The sequence below is a fragment of the Cnephaeus nilssonii genome (assembly GCF_951640355.1).
Source record: "Cnephaeus nilssonii genome assembly, chromosome: 4".
NCBI lineage: Eukaryota > Metazoa > Chordata > Mammalia > Chiroptera > Vespertilionidae > Cnephaeus > Cnephaeus nilssonii.
The window spans coordinates 4,377,210-4,396,126 of NC_137075.1; the positions used below are offsets into that span (position 1 = coordinate 4,377,210).

Consider the following 18,917-nt stretch of genomic DNA (forward strand, 5'->3'; position numbering starts at 1 on the left):
TATTAAGAAAGCAAAGCAAGAGAATTTATTAATAAACATGGCAGCCCTGGCCATTGTTGTTAAGTGGTTAGAGCATTGGCCCACAGACTAAAGGTTCAATCTCTGCCCCAGGTCAGGTCACATACGGGAGGCAACAAATCGATGTGACACACATTGATGTTTCTCTCCCCGCCCCCGCTCCACCGCCTCCTTCCCTTCCACTCTCTCTGAAAATCAATGGGGGGAAAATATCCTCAGGTGAAGATTAAAAAAAATAATAATAATAATTGGTGGCAGCCCTGGCTCAGTTGGTTAGGCGTTGTCCTGTGCATGGAAAGGAGGCCAGTTTGATTCTGTCAGAGCACATGATCGGTTGCAGGCTTGATTCCCAGTAGGGGACGTGCAGGGGGCAGTCAATCAATGTTTCACTCTCACATTGATGTTTCTCTCTCATCCCACCTTCTAAAAATAAAAAAAAATATTTAAAGAGAAAACAGAAGAATATACGTGGCATAAAGCACAAGCAGGCAACTCAGTTAGTTAGAGTGTACCACCCGGAGGGGGTGCAAGGGGTTCAATCCTCTTCCCCTTAGAGGTTTCAAAGCTCCTCTGCCAAATTATCTTGGGTGGCAGACCAGGTTTCAAAGTCTCCTTCTACATGGTTGTGCTTATCTTGGGATGTTTGTACATATATCTGGTCCTTTTGTTTGGCAAGTCCTAAGATGGCTGATTTCTTTGTATAGTGGGTGACATCAACTTCCCTTTTTTCCCCTCTCCTCCCTCCTCCCTAGCAGCTATCTTTCTGCCTAACATCTCCCAAGTGATACCATCCAAATGCTTTTGGGGTTTTGTCCCCCAGACTTTATCTGTCCTTGGGTTTAGCTGGCACAAATGACATTAGTTGGATCTTGGCTCTCTATTTTCCTAGGCCAGGGTGATTTAAGCTAAGTATTCTCTGGTTAGGGAGGAGAGGTATAAACCATTTGCTCTCAAGTGTACTTGGTTGGGGAGGATAAGGTCTTGTAATTTACAAGCTGGCTGCAAGCTGCTCAAATTGTTCTGCCTTGTTTAATTTTCTTGTCCGTTTCCCCATTCCACTTGCCCAGGAATTTTCCTAGCTTCTTACTATCCTGCCACATAAACCATTGCCAAATACAAGTGGATTTGACACCAACTCTTCCATGCAGGCATGAGAACCCAGCATGGCTTTTCTGAGCGAACATTAAAATAACCAAGATTATTTATTTTGCCTGGTCTTTTCTAGGGACATAGGTTCCATTCCAGTGGCACTTGATGAAACAGGTGCTCTCAACTAGTAGTCCCTTGCTAACTCATGCCAAACTGGTCCTCCAGTCAAGGCAAGCAGGTCAGGGCCACACTGGATTCTTTGGTTGCAAACTCAGAAATTACCTCTGCTACTTAAACAAGATGGAATTTACTGGATGTTCACAGGTTTCATAGCAAGAAAAAGACAAGGGCAAAATAAATGAATTCTTACTGATCATTCCCTTTGTTCCTCTGCTCAAGACACAAATTCTTGGTGAGGGGCATAATTGGCCCAAATTAGTCCTACTGCCTGGCTAAGGAAGGGAGTTCCCCAAATTACAGTCCCACTGTACCATATTGCCTGGGGAAGAGATAATTCCACAAAAAAGAAGCTGTGAGCTGTTCAGGATGGCCAGAAAACTAATATCCAATCACAGTAACCTATAACAAGACTATCTTTGTAACAGGTGGCATTTCACAAAGAAGTATGAGCAGGACATACATTCTATTCAGTAATCAATACTGGCTCCTCAGGTAAAAATAGAAGGGCACTTTTCTGAGATACAGCCTTCCAGCTACCATTTAACAATATCAGATTGTGTGTGGTGATAAAGTTTGGCTGATATGTTCTTTAACTCTTTGCATTTATGCCCAGAGTGTCCTTTAGGGAAATAGTCCTTCTAGATCTGATTATTTCTGGGCATAGTCCAGCCAAGTCTCACTGATGCTAGCATGTGCTGCTCCTGAAATGGCACAGCTGGCTGCCGAGTACAGAATACAGCATTCAGAAGGTGATCAAACAGAGATGAAACAAGTAGGCAGCCAACAACATGCTTCTTGACATGAGAAACATGAGGTTCCTATTGCAGAATTGACCCCAATGGAATTCAGGAAAGAGCTTATTGCTGTAAGCATGCTGAAATCTGCAGCCAGCAGGAACATCATTGGGTGTGGGGGAGGAATCTTCTCTGGTTTGGTAAGAGTCGGCTTGAATGGCTGTCTAGGAGCCCAGCAGGAAGGCCAGGTCCACTAGTGTACTGAATTTTGTCATCAGATTCCACTCAACCACAAGTCCTGCCAGGATCTGTTCCCCAAATTAATCAATACGAAGGAACAACTGCATCTGACCTGGTCACTCATCTGACCTGGACCCCTCTGAAATTTTGTCCACAGGATGCTCATGTTGCTGGAGTGGAATAGTGAATTCTTCTGTCCAATAAGGTAAGTCCTAGAAAGGTGAAAAAGTGTGGGGAGCAGATTACAGCCATGGAAAATTAGAGACATTTCCTGAACACAGAACAGATACCATCTTCCTCAGCGGCCAAAGAGCTCTAATTCACAAATCTGAATGGATCTTGCCTGCTCAAAGCTCTTTATTGGCTCCTTTACATTCATGACATAAAATCCAAAATCTCTGCATAACACAATCAGGCCCATCTCTCTCTCTTCCTCCTCTACAGCCCTCCAGTCCTACCTTATGCTTCAGCCATGCTGAACAGACTTCAGGTCCCACACCAAGTCCTGCCCTGCAGGGGTGCAACTGCGCACCCTCCTGCCTCTGTGAGGAACTCCTAACCTCCTTATCTGCAGAGCACATTTCTGCCCCTCCTCAGAGCCTCAGCCCAGCTCCGACCTCCTTGGTGAAACATCCCCCTGCTCTTCCAGCCCCCGAGGCTCTAAGGGCCTTTCTGTTCCCATAACCTACATCACAGAGGCCTAGCAAAAGGCTTATCTTCTGGAAGGTGCTCAAATGTTTGTTGACGTAGTAAACGATCACCACTTCCATTTTATCTCTGGCAATGTCCAAACCGAAGAAAATCACATTTGTTTTCTCAGAAGAGGGAAGATATTCAAATACTAAGAACTGCAGTTCTTGGTAAGACCTTTTAGAAAATGACGTCAGGAACAGTAGCAACTAGAAACTCAGCAGAATGCTTAAGTACTAAGACCAGAGTGAAATAGGCCAAGACTTGAACAGTCATGGTTTAGGTAGACTGGGGCACAGGGGAGGGGGAACGGGGACAGGAGGGGGGCAGCTGGGAGTTTCAAGATTGTCTAAAGTTTAAGAATCACAAGTTCTTGGCTTTTCAACCATAAAAGCAATCTTGCTGAATGATACATTCATATGGGTACCTGGGGAAAGCTAGACCTGTATACCTATTAATAAAAAGGCCCTTAAAAAATAAAAAAAGAATCACAAGTTCCTTTTTAAGAATCACATATATTTACATTGTGGATCTGGGATACACTTTTTACAGGAGTTAAGCTGTTTCCAGCTGGAGTGGCTTTGGAAAGTCCACTCTAAAATGAAGTCACCTATTGTCGTCACTGTCCTCCTCCCCAACCTTTGTTCTGAAACCAAGCACCTTCCTGTGACACCCAAAGGAGGCGGCTCTCTCTAGTTTTCCATGTGACTCCCGAGCTGGTCCAAGCTGTGGGGATCACTCTTCAGCTCAGGGGTAGACAGATGCTCCAGCTCATAGTGCCCACTGTTAGAGGCCTTATGTGTGGGTTTCTCTTTCATGCCGTCCTTCTGGCTCCTCTTGTGCTCAATAATCTGCTGGAGCTGGTGCCCAGCATACTCTGGCTTGGTAGTCAGTGGGCCCCCAGCTGGCACCGCCACACCAAGAATATCTGACACCATGTACGGGCGTAGCCAGCCCACTAGAGGAGTGCTTCCAGGGCTATAGTGCGTCTGCTTGTGGTAGAAGAGAAGTCCATCCACCTACAAGAAAAGAGACCAGGGATCAAAATGACTTCGAAGGCCACATGTTGTCAGGAGCCTATACACACGGGGCAGCTCTAGTGGTTCAAATCCTTTTTCTGAGTCACTGCCAGAGGAAAGAGTTCTCGTTTCTCACACATGCAATTTCTCTAAATGAAGAAACGGCCTAGAAAACTAAATTTTAGAAAATAAAAAACATAAATAGCACATTCCTGTTTATAGTGTGCTTCCCTACCCACTACTTCACCCTTTCATCCACCATGAGGGTATTTTCGAGATGGGGCTGGCTCAAAGTTCTGGGGGCTTCTGTAATAACACACAGTTAGTATGAAGTAGAAATTCAACTTGAACCCAAGTCCTCTTCCCAAATCCCATGCACTTCTACCACCCAGAGATCTCATAGTGGGTTATGTGTTCTGCAAACGAAACAAAGCAGGGGAACTGGATAGGCACATATGAGATGCTGGACTGCTGAGCACAGAGGAAACCTGTGTGGTCAGTGGTTGAGCATTGACCTATAAACCAGGAGGTCATGGTTCAATTCTTGGTCAGAGCACATGCCAGGGTGTGGGCTTGATCCCCAGTTGGGAATGTGCAGGAGGCATCCAATCAATGATTCTCTCTCACCATTGATGTTTCTATCTCAGTCTCCTTCTCCTTCTTCTGAAATCAATAAAAATACATTATTAAAAACAAAAAGAAGCCATGCTCCCCAAGCCACTGTTGGCTGCCTAACTCTTTCCCCTAAATTGTTGCAAGCTATGTTCTAGGAAACTCAGTTTTTCTTTTTTAAAATATATTTTATTGATTTTTTACAGAGAGAACGGGAGAGGGACAGAGAGCTAGAAACATCGATGAGAGAGAAACATCGACCAGCTGCCTCCTACCGGGGATGTGCCCGCAACCAATGTACATGCCCTTGACCGGAATCGAACCTGGGACCTTTCAGTCCGCAGACCGACGCTCTATCCAATGAGCCAAACCGGTTTCGGCAACTCAGTTTTTCTTAATGGAAAGATTTCCTACAGTCCCAAATTTTCTTTTCTGGGAGTCAGCAACTCATCTCTAAAAAGCATTTACTGGATCAACCAAAGGACTTGTATGCATGCATATAAGCCTAACCAATGAACACAGACACCAGGGTAGTGACAGCAGGAGTGGGGGGTGGGGGATGGGGGGGCAATGAAGGGGATAAGGAGACATATGTAATACCTTAATCAATAAAGAAAAAAGCATTTACTATAACTTTATTTATAGTATAAGGGCTGTAAGTAAAAATAAAGATGGCAGTCACCCTGGTTAGTGTGGCACAGTAGTTGGAGCATCAGACCGAACACTGAAGGGTCTGGGGTTTGATTCACATACCTGGGTTGTAAGTTCACTCCTCAGGGCGAGTGTGGTAGGCAACCAGTCCATGTGTTTGTATCACGTCAATGTTTCTCTCCCCCCCCCCCCGCCCCCCCCCGCACCCGCCCGCTCCCTTCCTCTTTCTCATAAAAGCAATGGAAAAAATATCCTCAGGTGAGGATTAACAAAAATAGATAAATAAAAATAAAGATGGTGTTCTTACCACCTTCTTAATTGACTCCCAGAAATGAAGGCAACCGCCCGAATCTGTGATCCTTTCTGCAAAATATATCCAGTTCAAGTAAAGACTTGTAGGTGACTAGGCAGAATTTTAAAGGGTTTGTTGGGCAAAGGAAAGTTTGCTTATTGAGACTGGAGAGGATAACTGCAGGTTCTAAGGATGACAGAAGACTGCCCCAAGACTGAAGAGCTGCTGCTGACAATGAGAGACTTTCACACTAAGACTGGGAAAGTCCAGGACACACACTGGGATGAGTTGATCACCTGCCCCATGCCACTGCTGAGCAAGCACTGACATACCCGGGGATCATTTGCTCTTCGTAGGAAGGAAGAATTAGAAGTTTACATCCCTGTGGTCCATCAGTCAAAGAAGCCCCTTGACTTTACAACCAGCCATGGCAGTCACACAAAGGGCCTGGTTCTCAAGCTTACAGCAGGAAGGGGCAAACCAAGAAGGATCTAGGAATGAAAGCCTCACCACGATCCGGGCCTCAGTTTCTCTCTCTGTGAAATGAGAGCGTTAGATGAGGCGTCCTTTCAGGACCCTTCTAGCTCTGGCATTCTGATTTATGTAGAAGGGTGGAGCTGAGGCTCTGAAGGGCAGTGAGTACATCCCTTCCTAGAAATCAGCTTCCAGCCCTTTTCTTTTTCTTAAAGTGATTTTAGAGAGAAGAAAGGGGGGAGGGGATAGAAAGAGATAAAGAGAGAATCATCGATAGCAGGCGTCCTCAAACGACGGCCCTCGGGCCACATGCGGGTGTTTTTGCCGTTTTGTTTTTTTACTTCAAAATAAGATATGTGCAGTGTGCATAGGAATTGTTCATAGTTTTTTTTTAAACTATAGTCCGGCCCTCCAACGGTCTGAGGGACAGTGAACTGGCCCCCTGTTTAAAAAGTTTGAGGACCCCTGATCGATAGGTTGTCTCCCGCATGCACCCTGACAAGGAATTGAATCTACAATTTTTGGGTGCCCAGGATGACATTCCAACCAACCTTCTGAGCCATACCAGCCAGGGCTCAGCCCTTTTCTGATGCTTTAACATAACAAAGTCAAAAGATATCTTAAGACTGTGTAACCAAGTTTTCTTGTGTCCTGAAACCACATCAGAACAATAAAGACAATGACTTTTTTACCTCAAAAGGGAAATCCATAGACAGCACCTTACACAGGCTCTCAGGGGTACAAGGAAAATTCTTTAGCCCCACAAATTTAAACTAAAATATAAATTAGAACAAAGAATTAGTACATATTACAAATAATACTATTCTAGCAACTGAAAAGCTATATCAAAGAAGTTTTTGGTCTCTTCCTTCCCAGCTACCTCCCCTCCAAATACATGCTGAATTACTAGGTCAATGGTTCTCAACCTTGCTTTATACAGGAGAATCATTTGGGGAACTCTTAAAAATTACTGATTCTGACTGAAATGGCCTGGAAGAAGCCCAGACAGTGATTTTAACATACAGTCAGGATTGAGAACCAGGGTCCTGCGCTAGGTTTAGGGATTATATGTTATTCTCACAGCCCTCTGACAATTGCCCCTAATGAAGGAGTAGCTGAACTTCTTTCACACCGGCAAGGATTTTACTTAGGTCTGTATTTATTTATTTTATTTCTTTTAGCTGCAAGGATTTTTAGACTGAAGCAGTATAACTAGTGCTTTGACTCCCAGCTCTGCCAATCATTTTCTCTCTATATGATTTCATTTTCCCATCTGTAAAATGGGATAAAAGTATCAACTTCATAGGACTGTTGTGTGGATTCAATGAGATAATACATGTAAGAGCACTAGAACTGCTCCCACGTTCCCCCTTTTCTTAATACACGTTTTTCCAGGATGTTATTGATGACATCACTGTAAGTACTGACCCCATTTATTGTCCTGTAACTGTTATCTAATTGCCTTTAAAAATCTTGTAACAAAACAACAACAAACAAAAAATAAATAAATAAAAAGAAAGAAAGAAAGAAAGAAAGAAAGAAAAGAAGAGCTGCCTGGCATAGCTCAGTGGTTGAGCATTGACCTATGAACCAGGAGGTCACAGTTCGATTCCCAGTCAAGGCATATGCCCAGGTTTCGGGCTCAATCCCCAGTGAGGGGTGTGCAGGAGGCAGCCGATCAATGATTCTCTCTCATCACTGATGTTTCTCTCTCTCCCTCTCCCTTCCTCTCTGAAATCAATAAAAATATATTGAGAAAAAGGAAAAAAAATGTAAGCAGTCCGGCCATTGTAGCTCAATGGTTGAGCATCAACCTATGAACCAGGAAATGGCGATTCGATTCCTGGTCAAGCAAGGCACATGCCCAGGTTTCAGGCTCAATACCCAGTGGGGGGCATGCAGGAGATGGCCGATCAATGATTCTCATCGTAGATGTTTCTCTCTCTCTCTCCCCCTGAAATCAATAAAAACATATTTTTAAAAAATGTTGTAAATAATCCAGGCAAATACCAATCTGCAGGGCTTAATAAAATGTCCTCAAAATAGCTGTCATATGTTTAATCACTGATCGGGTAACAAACACATTGAACTATCCTCCTGTACTGTGGGACCTTGGGGAAGGCAATCCCCTCTCTGAGCCTATATTCTCATCTGTAAAATGAGGGAACTGACTAGATGAAGTTACTCTCGGCTCAGATATAAGAGCAGAGGTTATCAAAATGTGGCTCATGGACCAGGGATATCAGCATCCCTGGGGAACTTTAGCATTTCACACCAACCACTATTTATTGAGAGCCTACCATAAGTACTATGCTAGGAGGACATACATATTTTTCTCATTTAGTTCTTAGAACCACCCTGTAAAATAGGTATTATTAATCTTATTATACAGATGAAGAAACTAAGGCCAAGTGATGTTTTTAGCTTAGCCTAATAATAACAATAATAATAATAATAATAATAATAATAATTATTATTATTTTTTAGCCTAATAATTATTAAAGCCAAAACTGGAATTCAGATCTGGATGACTGTTAAGCCTATAATCGTCCTGTTATGCTGTACTATCTCAATATTAAAGAATTTCATTCATAATGGTTTTATGTAGATAATAGATCATTCCAAACTAATCCATATAAAGAACTCTACAACCCTAATCCCAGGCCTCACAGGATTGAGCTTGGTGTTCTCTCCCAGTCCTTCTTCTTCTGGTAACTTTGAATGCATCCAGTAGAATCGGAAGTCAGTCTGCCACAAAGAAAAGACAAAGATAAAATACAGCTCATCTCAAACTCTAATAGAAGCAAAAAGCCATATTCTAAATAGCCGCCTGATTTATGAAGACCTAAGCCCTTCTATCATTACCCTCATTTCCTTAAAACACTGCCATCAGATCAGGAAGATATTTATAAAATCTTTGAAGATTTTTTTCTTTAGATTTGCCAATGTGTCAAAAATAACCTTTATTACTTTTATAACAGCCTCTTATGCTCTCACACTTCCTTGCCAGAAGCCTTTGTAGCAGGTGCTTTCAGGGCTGGAGCTTTCAGACCCTTGTGCTTTTCAAGGTGCTGCCTTCTGGCCTATAGCTTTCTAGGCAGACACCCTCTGGACTGGAGCCGTCTTACCTGCAGCGGTCACCTTTTTTCTTAAGAATCGTTTATTGATTTTTAGAGAGAGAAAGAAAGGGTAAGAAACATTGATGTGAGAGCACAACATCAATTGGTTGCCTCCTGCATGCCCCCTTCTCCCCCCCAGGGATGGAGCCCAAAACCCGGGCATGTGACCTGACTGGGAATAGAATTGGCGACCTTTCTGGGCATGTGATGACACCCAACCAACTAAGCCACATCGGCCAGGGCCAGTGGCCACCATTTTTACTGGAACCTTTGCAGAAGCAGTTGTAGCTCCACCTTTAACAGCAGGGAGCTTTGGGGGAGGGAGGAGAGAAACATCGATGTGAAAAAGACACATCCATTGGTTGCCTCCCACATGTGCCCCAACTAGAGCTAGGGATCGAATCTACAAGCCAGGTACATGCCTTTGACCAGGAATCAACCTGTGACCCTTCGATGCATGGGCTGCCACTCTAACCATGATCCACACTGGCCAGGGCAGAACTGCCTTTTAAAGGTTCCTGACTTCAAGCTTGATTATTCAGTTCCTCATTTTCTTTACCGTCATGACCCTGTAATGATCAAAACCTGTCACCTTGGCTTGCTTTTCTCTGGCTTTTATCTTATTGGCCCATCTTGTGGCTGCCAGGTTTGTCAAGCAAACTTCTGGCGGGCACTATGTGAGAACTTGGGATGAAGACAGTAAGCCGCAGCATTTGAAAGTCATGGTTTGTCTCCTTACTTGAGTGAAAGTTCCATTAACCAAAGCCCTGTTCTGATGGATATCTATAATTTCGAGCAGCTTCGTGGCAAGAGGCCCAAAGGAAAGGTAGGCCACCCAGGCAACCTCCATGAAGCAGCTGAACACCATCCATGTTGACTGGGTTGTGTGAGAAGGAAAAAGGCGTGAAGATTTTTTTTTAAAAGTCCAGTAACGCCGAAACCGGTTTGGCTCAGTGGATAGAGCGTCGGCCTGCGGACTCAAGGGTCCCAGGTTCGATTCCGGTCAAGGGCATGTACCTTGGTTGCGGGCACATCCCCAGTAGGGGGTGTGCAAGAGGCAGCTGATCGATGTTTCTCTCTCATCGATGTTTCTAACTCTCTATCCCTTTCTCTTCCTCTCTGTAAAAAATCAATAAAATATATTAAAAAAAAAAAAGTCCAGTAACATTATTAATGGCAGTAGGCCAAATATTTATTATGGAAGACCTACTATGTGTCCAGCTCCAAGATAAGACCTGTACAAACATAATCTTACTAATCCAAAACCACCCTGTGAGAGTTGTATTATCATTATCTCTATTCTACAGGTGAAAGGGCAGAGGCTCAGGGACATTACATCACTTGCCTAGTTGCACACAAGAAATACTAAGAGACCAGGACTCTACAACTCCAAGTCACATTAGGTTGACCTTTGTTTTAGAGGACTAGAAACTACTATATAGCTTACTTGATTTTCTGAATCAGTGATATAAACCTTACTGTACTTATTTATGTCATTTTCTTTCTTTACATTATTTAGCTTTCAGAAACCAAAATAACAACAACATAGTCTTTTCTTTTTTTCTTCTTTTTTTTCTTCTTTTCTTTATATTATAAAAACATAGGTGGTTTTGCCTAGCCAGTGGGGCTCAGTGGTTAAGTGTCGACCTATGAACCAAGAATACAAGGTTCGATTTCCCATCAAGGCACATGCCAGGGTTGCGGGGTGGGTCCCCAGTAGGGGGTATGCAGTTGGCAGATGATCAATGATTCTCTCTCATCATTGATGTTTCCTTTTTTTGTTTCCTGGAAAGATTTTTAAAAAAATATATTTTTATTGATTTCAGAGAGGAAGGGAGAGGGAGAGATAGAAACATCAATGATGAGAGAACCATTGATTGGCTGCCTCCTGCATGCCCCCTACTGGGGATCGAGCACACAACCTGGGCATATGTCCTTGATGGGAATCGAACCTGGGACCCTTCAGTCTGCAGGCCAACACTCTATCGACTGAGCCAAACCAGCTAGGGCTCATCATTGATATTTCTATCTCTCTCTTCCTCTCCTTTCTTCTCTGAAATGAATGCAAATATTTGGAGGGTAAAAGGTAAGTTTAAAACAAAAAATAGGTGGTTTTAGTTACCGAATTCATATATTGTAAATGCATGTTAGAAAATATTCTTCAACAGAATTACAGGAAAATGTGTAATTGAATTTGGACTGAATTTTTAAAAAAATATATTTTGATTTTTTACAGAGGAAGGGAGAGGATAAAGAGTTAGAAACATCAATGAGAGAGAAACATTGATCAGCTGTCTCCGCACACCACCTACTGGGGATGTGCCCACAACCAAGGTACATGCCCTTGACCAGAATCGAACCTGGGACCCTTCAGTCTGCAGGCCAACGCTCTATCCACTGAGCCAAACCAGTTAGGGCTGGACTGAATTTAAGACTACTGAGTTTTAGGTTTGGCTCTGCATCTGGGCAAGTTACATAACATCTGTGGCTCTCAAATTCCTTATCAAAAGGATTACAAATAGGAGTACTTACCTTTTAGAGATGTAAGGAATTCAATGACATAATGCTCAAAATTGCTTAGTAATACATGTCCTGGAGAATATTCTTAGAATGAGGAGCATGTTAGAGTTTCAAAGTACCACCACTGAGCTGATGAGGAAACCTAGCTTTTAGGAATGACCTGAAAGGAAATAGCCTACCCAGCTGGTGTGACTCAGTGGCTGAGCATCAACCCATGCACCAGGAGGCCCCAGTTCAATTCCTGGTCAGGGCACATGCCCAGGTTTTTGGCTCGATCCGCAGCAGGGGGTGTGCAAGAGGCAGCCAATCAGTGTTGATTATGTTTCTCTTTCTCTCTCTCTCAAAAACAAAAAAGAAAGACTATGGTGATAACCCATGATTCTCACATCTCATTGTGGTTTTCATTTGCATTTCTCTGATGAAGAGCACCTGCAGGCTGATTAAAACATAATCCACCCCAATAGTTTCTCATTTAGTAGGTCTGAGAACTTTCATTTATTTATTTTTTTTCAATTACAGTTGAAATCCCCTATTATTTTATATTGGTTCTGGCATATAGCATAAGGTTTTGACATTCATATAATTTATGAAGTGATCCCCTCAATGTCTTAGTACCTGACACTACACATAATTACAAAATTATTGACTATATTCCCTATGCTGTACTTTGCATCCGCATGACTATTTTGTAACTGCCAATTTGTATTCTTAATCCTTTCACATTCTTAAACCAGCCCCCCAAACTTCCTCCCATCTAGCAACCATCAGTTTGTTTATATCTATTTCTGTACTCCTTGATCATTTATTTTGATCTTTAGATTCCAAATGTAAATGAAACCATAGATTATTTGCCTTTCCCAGTCTGACTTATTTCATTTATCACATTACTTTCTAGGTCCATCCATGTTGTCACAAATAGTAAGATTTCATTCTTTTTCATGGCCGACTAATATTCCCTTGTACATGCTTCACCTTATTTATCTAATCATCTACTGATGGGCAGTTGGGTTGCTTAATATCTTGGCTGTTGAAAATAGGGGTGCATTTATCTTTTAGAATTAGTGTTTTGGATTTCTACCAATAAATAAAGACAGAATTGCTGGTTAATAAAGTAGTTCTAGTTTTAATTTTCTGAGGAACCTCCATACTGTTTTCCGAAGTGGCTGCATCAATTTGCAATACAACCAACAGTGCACAAGAGTTCCATTTTCTCCACATCCTTCCCAACTCTTGGTGTTTGCTGATTTATTGATGATAGTCATTCTGACACGCATGAGATAGTATCTCATTGTGGTTTTAATTTGCATTTCTCTGATGATTAGTGACATAGAGCATCTTTTCATCTTTTTATTGGTCATCTGTATGACCTCTTTGAATAAATGTCTATTAGGTCCTTTGCTTATTTTTTAATTGGATAGTTTGATTTTTGGTGTTGTGAGTTCTTTATAAATTTTGGATATTAACTCCTTATCAGATATATTATTGGCAAATATAATCTCCCATTCAGTAGGCTGTCTTTTTCTTTTGTTGATTATTTCCTTTACTGTGCAAAAACTTCTTAGTTTTTTTTTCTTTGTCCTGGCTGATGTGGCTCAGTTGGTTGGGTGTTGTCCTGTGCACCCAAAGGTTGCCAGCTCAATTCCTGGTAGGGGCCATGAAGGAGACAGCTGCTCAATGTCTCCATCAGTGTTTTTCTCTCTCTCCCTTCCTCTCTCTCCAAAAACCAATAAAAAAATATATATTTTTAAACTTTTAAAAAAATATATTTCTTTATTGGTTTCAGAGAGGAAGGAAGGAGGAGAGAGGGATAGAAACATCAACGATGAAAAAGAATCATCGATCTGCTGCCTCCTGCATACCCCCTACCGGGGATCGAGCCTGCAACCCAGGCATGTGCCCTTGGCCAGAATTGAACCTGAGACCCTTCAGTCCGCAGGCTGATGCTCTATCCACTGAGCCAAGCCGCCTAGGGCAAAAATATTTTTGAAAAAATTTTGACCTAGCTGGTTTGGCTCAGCAGATAGAGCATCAGCCTGTGGACTGAAGGGTCCTGGTTCAATTCCCGTCAAGGGCACATGCCCAGGTTGCGGGCTCAATCCCCAGTGGGGGTCATGCAGGAGGCAGCCAATCAATGATTCTCTCTCACCGATCAATGATTCTCTCTCACCATGGATGTTTCTTTTTTTATATATATATATATATATATATATATATATATATATATATATATATTTTATTGATTTTTCACAGAGAGGAAGAGAGAGGGATAGAGTTAGAAACATCGATGAGAGAGAAACATCAATCAGCTGCCTCCTGCACACCCCCTACTGGGGATGTGCCCGCAACCAAGGTACATGCCCTTGACCGGAATCGAACCCGGGACCCTTGAGTCCGCAAGCCGACGCTCTATCCACTGAGCCAAACCGGTTTCGGCCCATGGATGTTTCTATCTCTCCCTCTCCCTTCCTCTCAGAAACCAATAAAAATATATTTTAAAAAATAATAAAAACTAAATTTTTTAAATTAGTCAACATACATTATATTAGTTAGCTTCAGGAGGACCATAGTTATTAATCATCTAGGACACTTATGAAGTGATCACCCTGATATGTCTAGTACCCATCTGATACCAGTTATTACAATATCATTGACTATATTCCCTATTATATACTCCACATCCCCATGATGATTTTGTAACTGCCAATTTGTATTTCTTAATCCTCCAAATATGTAATGCTTGATGAATTTGTATGTCATTCTTGCCCAAAGGCCATGCTAATCTCTGTAGTATTCCATTTTAGTATGTGTGCTGCTGAAGGAAGCAACAAATTTCCTTTTTTTTTTTGGTGTTAAAATTTAAAAAAAAAAAAATTTTATTGATTTGAGAGGAAGGAAGAGACAGATTTGTTGTTCCACTTATTTATGCATTAACTGGTTGATTCTTGCATGTGCCCTGACCAGAAACCAAACCCACAACCTTGGTGCATATAGGGACTGTGCTCCAACCAACTGAGCAACCTAGGCAGTGCAACAGCTTTACTTCTCCCTTTCCAATCTGCATGCCTTTTATTTCATTTTCTTGTCCGATTGATGTGGCTAGGAGTTCCAGTATTATATTGAATAAAAGTGGTGCAAATGTTATATTGTTCCTAGTCTTAAAGAAAACACTTTTAACTTTTCCCCATTGGCTATGAAGTTAGCTGTGGGTTTGTCATATATGGACTTTGTGTTGAGGTACATTCCCTCTATTCCAACTTGGCTGAGACTTTTTATCATAAAAGGCTGCTGAATTTTGTTAAATGCCCTTTTTTAAAAATTTACTGATTTTAGAGAGAAAGGGAGAGACAGAAAGAGGAATATTGATTTGTTGTTGCTCTTATTTATGAATTCATTGGTTGTTTTTGCATGTGCCCTAACAGAGATTGAGCCCGCAACCTTGACATATCGGGATGGTACTAGTCAACAGAGCTACCCAGCCAAGACTCATTTGCGTTTCCTGCATGTGTTAATATGATGATATGTGGTTGTATCATGTTTACTGATTTGAAGATATTGAACCAACTTTGCATCCTAGGAATAAATCCCATTTGGTCATTAAAGAATATACTGCTTAATTCAGTTTGCTAAAATTTGTTGAGGATTTTTGCACCTATGTTCGTCACAGATAATGGTCTATACATATCTTTTTTGTTATGTCTTCATCAGGCTTGAAATGATGGTAATGACATCCTCATAAAATAAGCTTGGGAGCTTTCTTTCCTCTTCAACTTTTGGGAGTACTTTGAGAATAGGTGTTAATTTTTCGAATGTTTGATAAAATTCACTTGTGAGCCATCCAGTCTAGAGCTTGTATTTGTTGAGAGTTTTTTGATTACTGACTCAGTTTCAGTTGGTAGTAATTGGTATGTTCAGATATTCTGCTTTTTCTTGATTCAGTCTTGGAAGATTGTATGTTTCTAGAAATTTATTCATTTCTTCCAGATTGTCCAATTTGTTGGAATATAATTTTTTGTAGTATTTTTTAAAATAATCCCTTGTATTTCTATGGTGTCAGTTGTCACTTCACTTTCATTTCTGATTTTATTTATTTGGGTCCTCTTTTTTTATTCTTTTAAACTCACCCAAACACGTTTTTAATGATTATAGAACAAGGACGGGGGTGGAGGGGAGAAACAGATCAGTTGCCTCCCTTACACACCCCAACCTGGGAAAGAACCTACAACCTAGATATGTGCCCTGACTGGGAATCAAACCCACCTTTTGGTGTATGGGACAATGCTACAACCGAGTCACCTGGCCAGGGCTCTTTCCTTTCCTTTCCTTTTCTTTTTCCTTTTCTTTTCCTCCCTCCCTCCCTTTCTCTCTCTCTTTCCTTCCTTCCTTCCTTCTCTCTTTCCTTTCCTTCTTCTTTTCTTTCCTTCCCTTTTCTTCCTTCCTTCCTTCCTTCTTTCTTTCCTATCCTTGCCTTCTTTCTTTCCTATCCTTGCCTTCTTTCTTTCCTATCTTTCCCTCCCTCTCCCTCCCTCCCTATTACTTATTTATTTATTTACATTTTTATTGACTTCAGCGAGGAAGGGAGAGGGAGAGAGACAGAAACATCAATGATGAGAGAAAACCATGATTGGCTACCTCCTTCATGCCCCCTACTGGGGATTGAGCCCACAACCTGGGCATGTGCACTTGATCAGAATCAAACTGGGGACTGTTCAGTCCACAGGCCATCGCTCTATCCACTGAGCCAAACCAGCTAGGGTGGGCTCTTCTCTTTAAAAAAAAATCACACACACACGAATATTGATTTCAGAAAGGAAGGGAGAGAGATAGAAACATCAATGATGAGAATCACAGATCAGCTGCCTCCTACACGCCCCCTACTGGGGGTTGAGCCTGCAGCCTAGGCATGTACCCTGACCAGGAATCGAACTGTGAGCTGGTTCATAGGTCGATATTCAACTACTGAGCCACACTGGCTGGGCTGCTCTTTTATTCTTGAAGAGCCTGGTTAAAGGATTCTCCATCTTGTTTATCTTTTTAGAGAATCAGCTCTTGGATTCTTTTTTAGACTATTTTTGGTTTATTTCCACACGCATCTTTATTATTTTCTTCCTTCTACTCACTTTGGGGTCTGTATCTTGCTCTTTTCCTAGCTCCTTTAATAGCAAAGTTAGACTGAGATTTTTTTTCTTGTTTCTTGAGGTAGGCCTGTACTGCAATGAATTTTCTTCTTAGGACTTTTACTTAATGTGTCCCATAGACTTTGGGTTGTTGTGTTTTCATTTTCATTTTTCTCAAGATATCTTTTGTTTTTTTCCTTGATCTTGATTTGATGCTTCATTTGATTTCAATCTTCTTAAATTCACTGAGAACTGTTTTCTGGCTTTAACATGTGATCTATCCTGGAAAATGTTTCAAAAGCACTTGAAAACAATGTATATTCTACTGCTCTGAAGTGAAATACTCTAAAAATATCAATTAAATCCAGCTGGTTTAATATGTCCTTTAAGGATGCTTTCCTTGTTGATTGTCTTTCTGGAAGATCAATCTATAGATTGCTTTGGATGATGATGGAGTGTTAAAGTCCCCTACTATGACTCTGTCGATCTCTCCCTTTATGTCTGTCAATTTTTGCTTTATATATGAGGTAATGCTATATTGGCTGCATGTTTACAAGGATTATGTCCTCTTATTGGATTAATCCCTTTATCATTATAAGGTGTCCTTCTTTGTCTCTTATTACAGCCTTTGTTTTAAAGTCTATTTTATATGACAGAAGTATTGTTATGCCAGCTATTTTTTTTTCTTCATTTGTATTTGCTTAAAATATATTTTTCTGCCAGGCCAGTGTGGCTCAGTGGACAAATGAACCAGCAGGTCACGATTCAATTCCCAGTCAGGGTACATGGGCACATCCCCTGGTTGTGGGGTCGATCTCAAGTGTGCGGTGTGTAGGAGGCAGCCGATCAATGATTCTTTTTCATCACTGATATTTCTCTCTCTCTCTCCCTCTCCTTTCCTCTCTTTAATCAATAAAAATATATTTAAAAAAATCTTTTTCCACCCCTTTACTTTCAGTCTGTGTATCTTTCAATTGGAAAAGGGTCTCGCACACAGTGTATGTATCGATCTTATTTTATTATCCACTTAGATACCTTATGTCTTTTTTATTTTTTTTAAATCCTTACCCAAGGATATTTTCCCATTAATTTTTTATAAAGAGTGGAAGACAGAGAGAAACATTGATGTGAGAGAAACAGATCGATTGGTTGCCTCCTATACCCGCCCTGACCAGGACTCAGGCCAGAGAGGAGCCTGCAACCATGGTACATGCCCTTGACTGGAATCAAACCTGGGACCCTTCAAGTCCGCATGCCAAAGCTCTATTCACTAAGCCAAACCAGCTAGGTCTACCTTATGTCTTTTTATTGGAGCACTTAATCCATTTACATTTAAAATGATTGTTGATAGTACATACTTATTCCCATTTTTTTATTCACAATTGTTCTTTTCCCCCCGTACTGACTTTCTGCAAGAGTCTACTAGATGATGTCTTACATTTCACCTTCTCTATCTTGACCAAAGGCATTCCCTTCACCTACAATCTTCCCTGACAACAATCCTCCCAAGACTCTGGACAGGGCAGGGGGCAGCTGCAACCTATACAAAGTCCCAGCCTACCCTTCTGCTCTGTTTCTTTCTTTCCTCCCCTCAAGAATTTACTATACTGTGCTTGCTTCAGCAGCACATATACTAAAATATGAACGATACAGTGATTAGCATGGCCCCTGTGCAAGAATGATCTGCAAATTCATGAAGCATTCCGTATTTAAAAAGAAAAGCTAATTTAAACAAACTCAAAGATGCAAGAAATGGAGAAAACAGAACACATGAGGAGATTATTGTTCCTTACCTGGCAGTCATAAAAAGGGTGGCCCCGCCAGCACATCACATCCAGAATGTAGTAGGTCTGCTTTGCCTCACTGTAAATGCAGTCCAGAATGGTATAGTCTGGGACACAATGCAGAAAGTCAGCACAGGGTGCCCTTCCAATCAGGGTTCCCTCCACCACAATCTACGAAGCCCATCTTAGGGCTTGGAAACGGAATCCAATAATCCTTGGTACTTGCAGCAAGCAGCAGCACTAAGGTATGAGAATTCAGTGGGAAGGCATTCATGCTGCAGCTGAAGAATGGTGACTGAGGGAGGACAACACAGGAGGGATCAAGGCAACCCCTAAGCCAAGTGGAAATTCTGAGCTTTCATATAAACTGGGACACTTACA

At 41.6% G+C, this 18,917-nt stretch overlaps 1 protein-coding gene across 4 annotated transcripts in view; it reads right to left on the reverse strand.

Moving 5' to 3' along the window:
- Positions 1–1,615: 1,615 nt before the first annotated feature.
- SNUPN (snurportin 1) overlaps positions 1,616–18,917 on the reverse strand; it is a 40,892-nt gene continuing 23,590 nt past the window's right edge. For all 4 annotated transcript variants that reach the window (XM_079769232.1, XM_079769231.1, XM_079769233.1 and 1 more), the window contains 4 exons: positions 18,546–18,643; positions 8,670–8,747; positions 6,692–6,772; positions 1,616–3,970 (listed from right to left, as the gene is read on the reverse strand). In XM_079769232.1, coding sequence (XP_079625358.1) covers positions 3,644–3,970; positions 6,692–6,772; positions 8,670–8,747; positions 18,546–18,643 — 584 coding nt within the window. In that variant the 3' untranslated portion in view covers positions 1,616–3,643. The remainder of the gene's footprint in view (positions 3,971–6,691; positions 6,773–8,669; positions 8,748–18,545; positions 18,644–18,917) is intronic.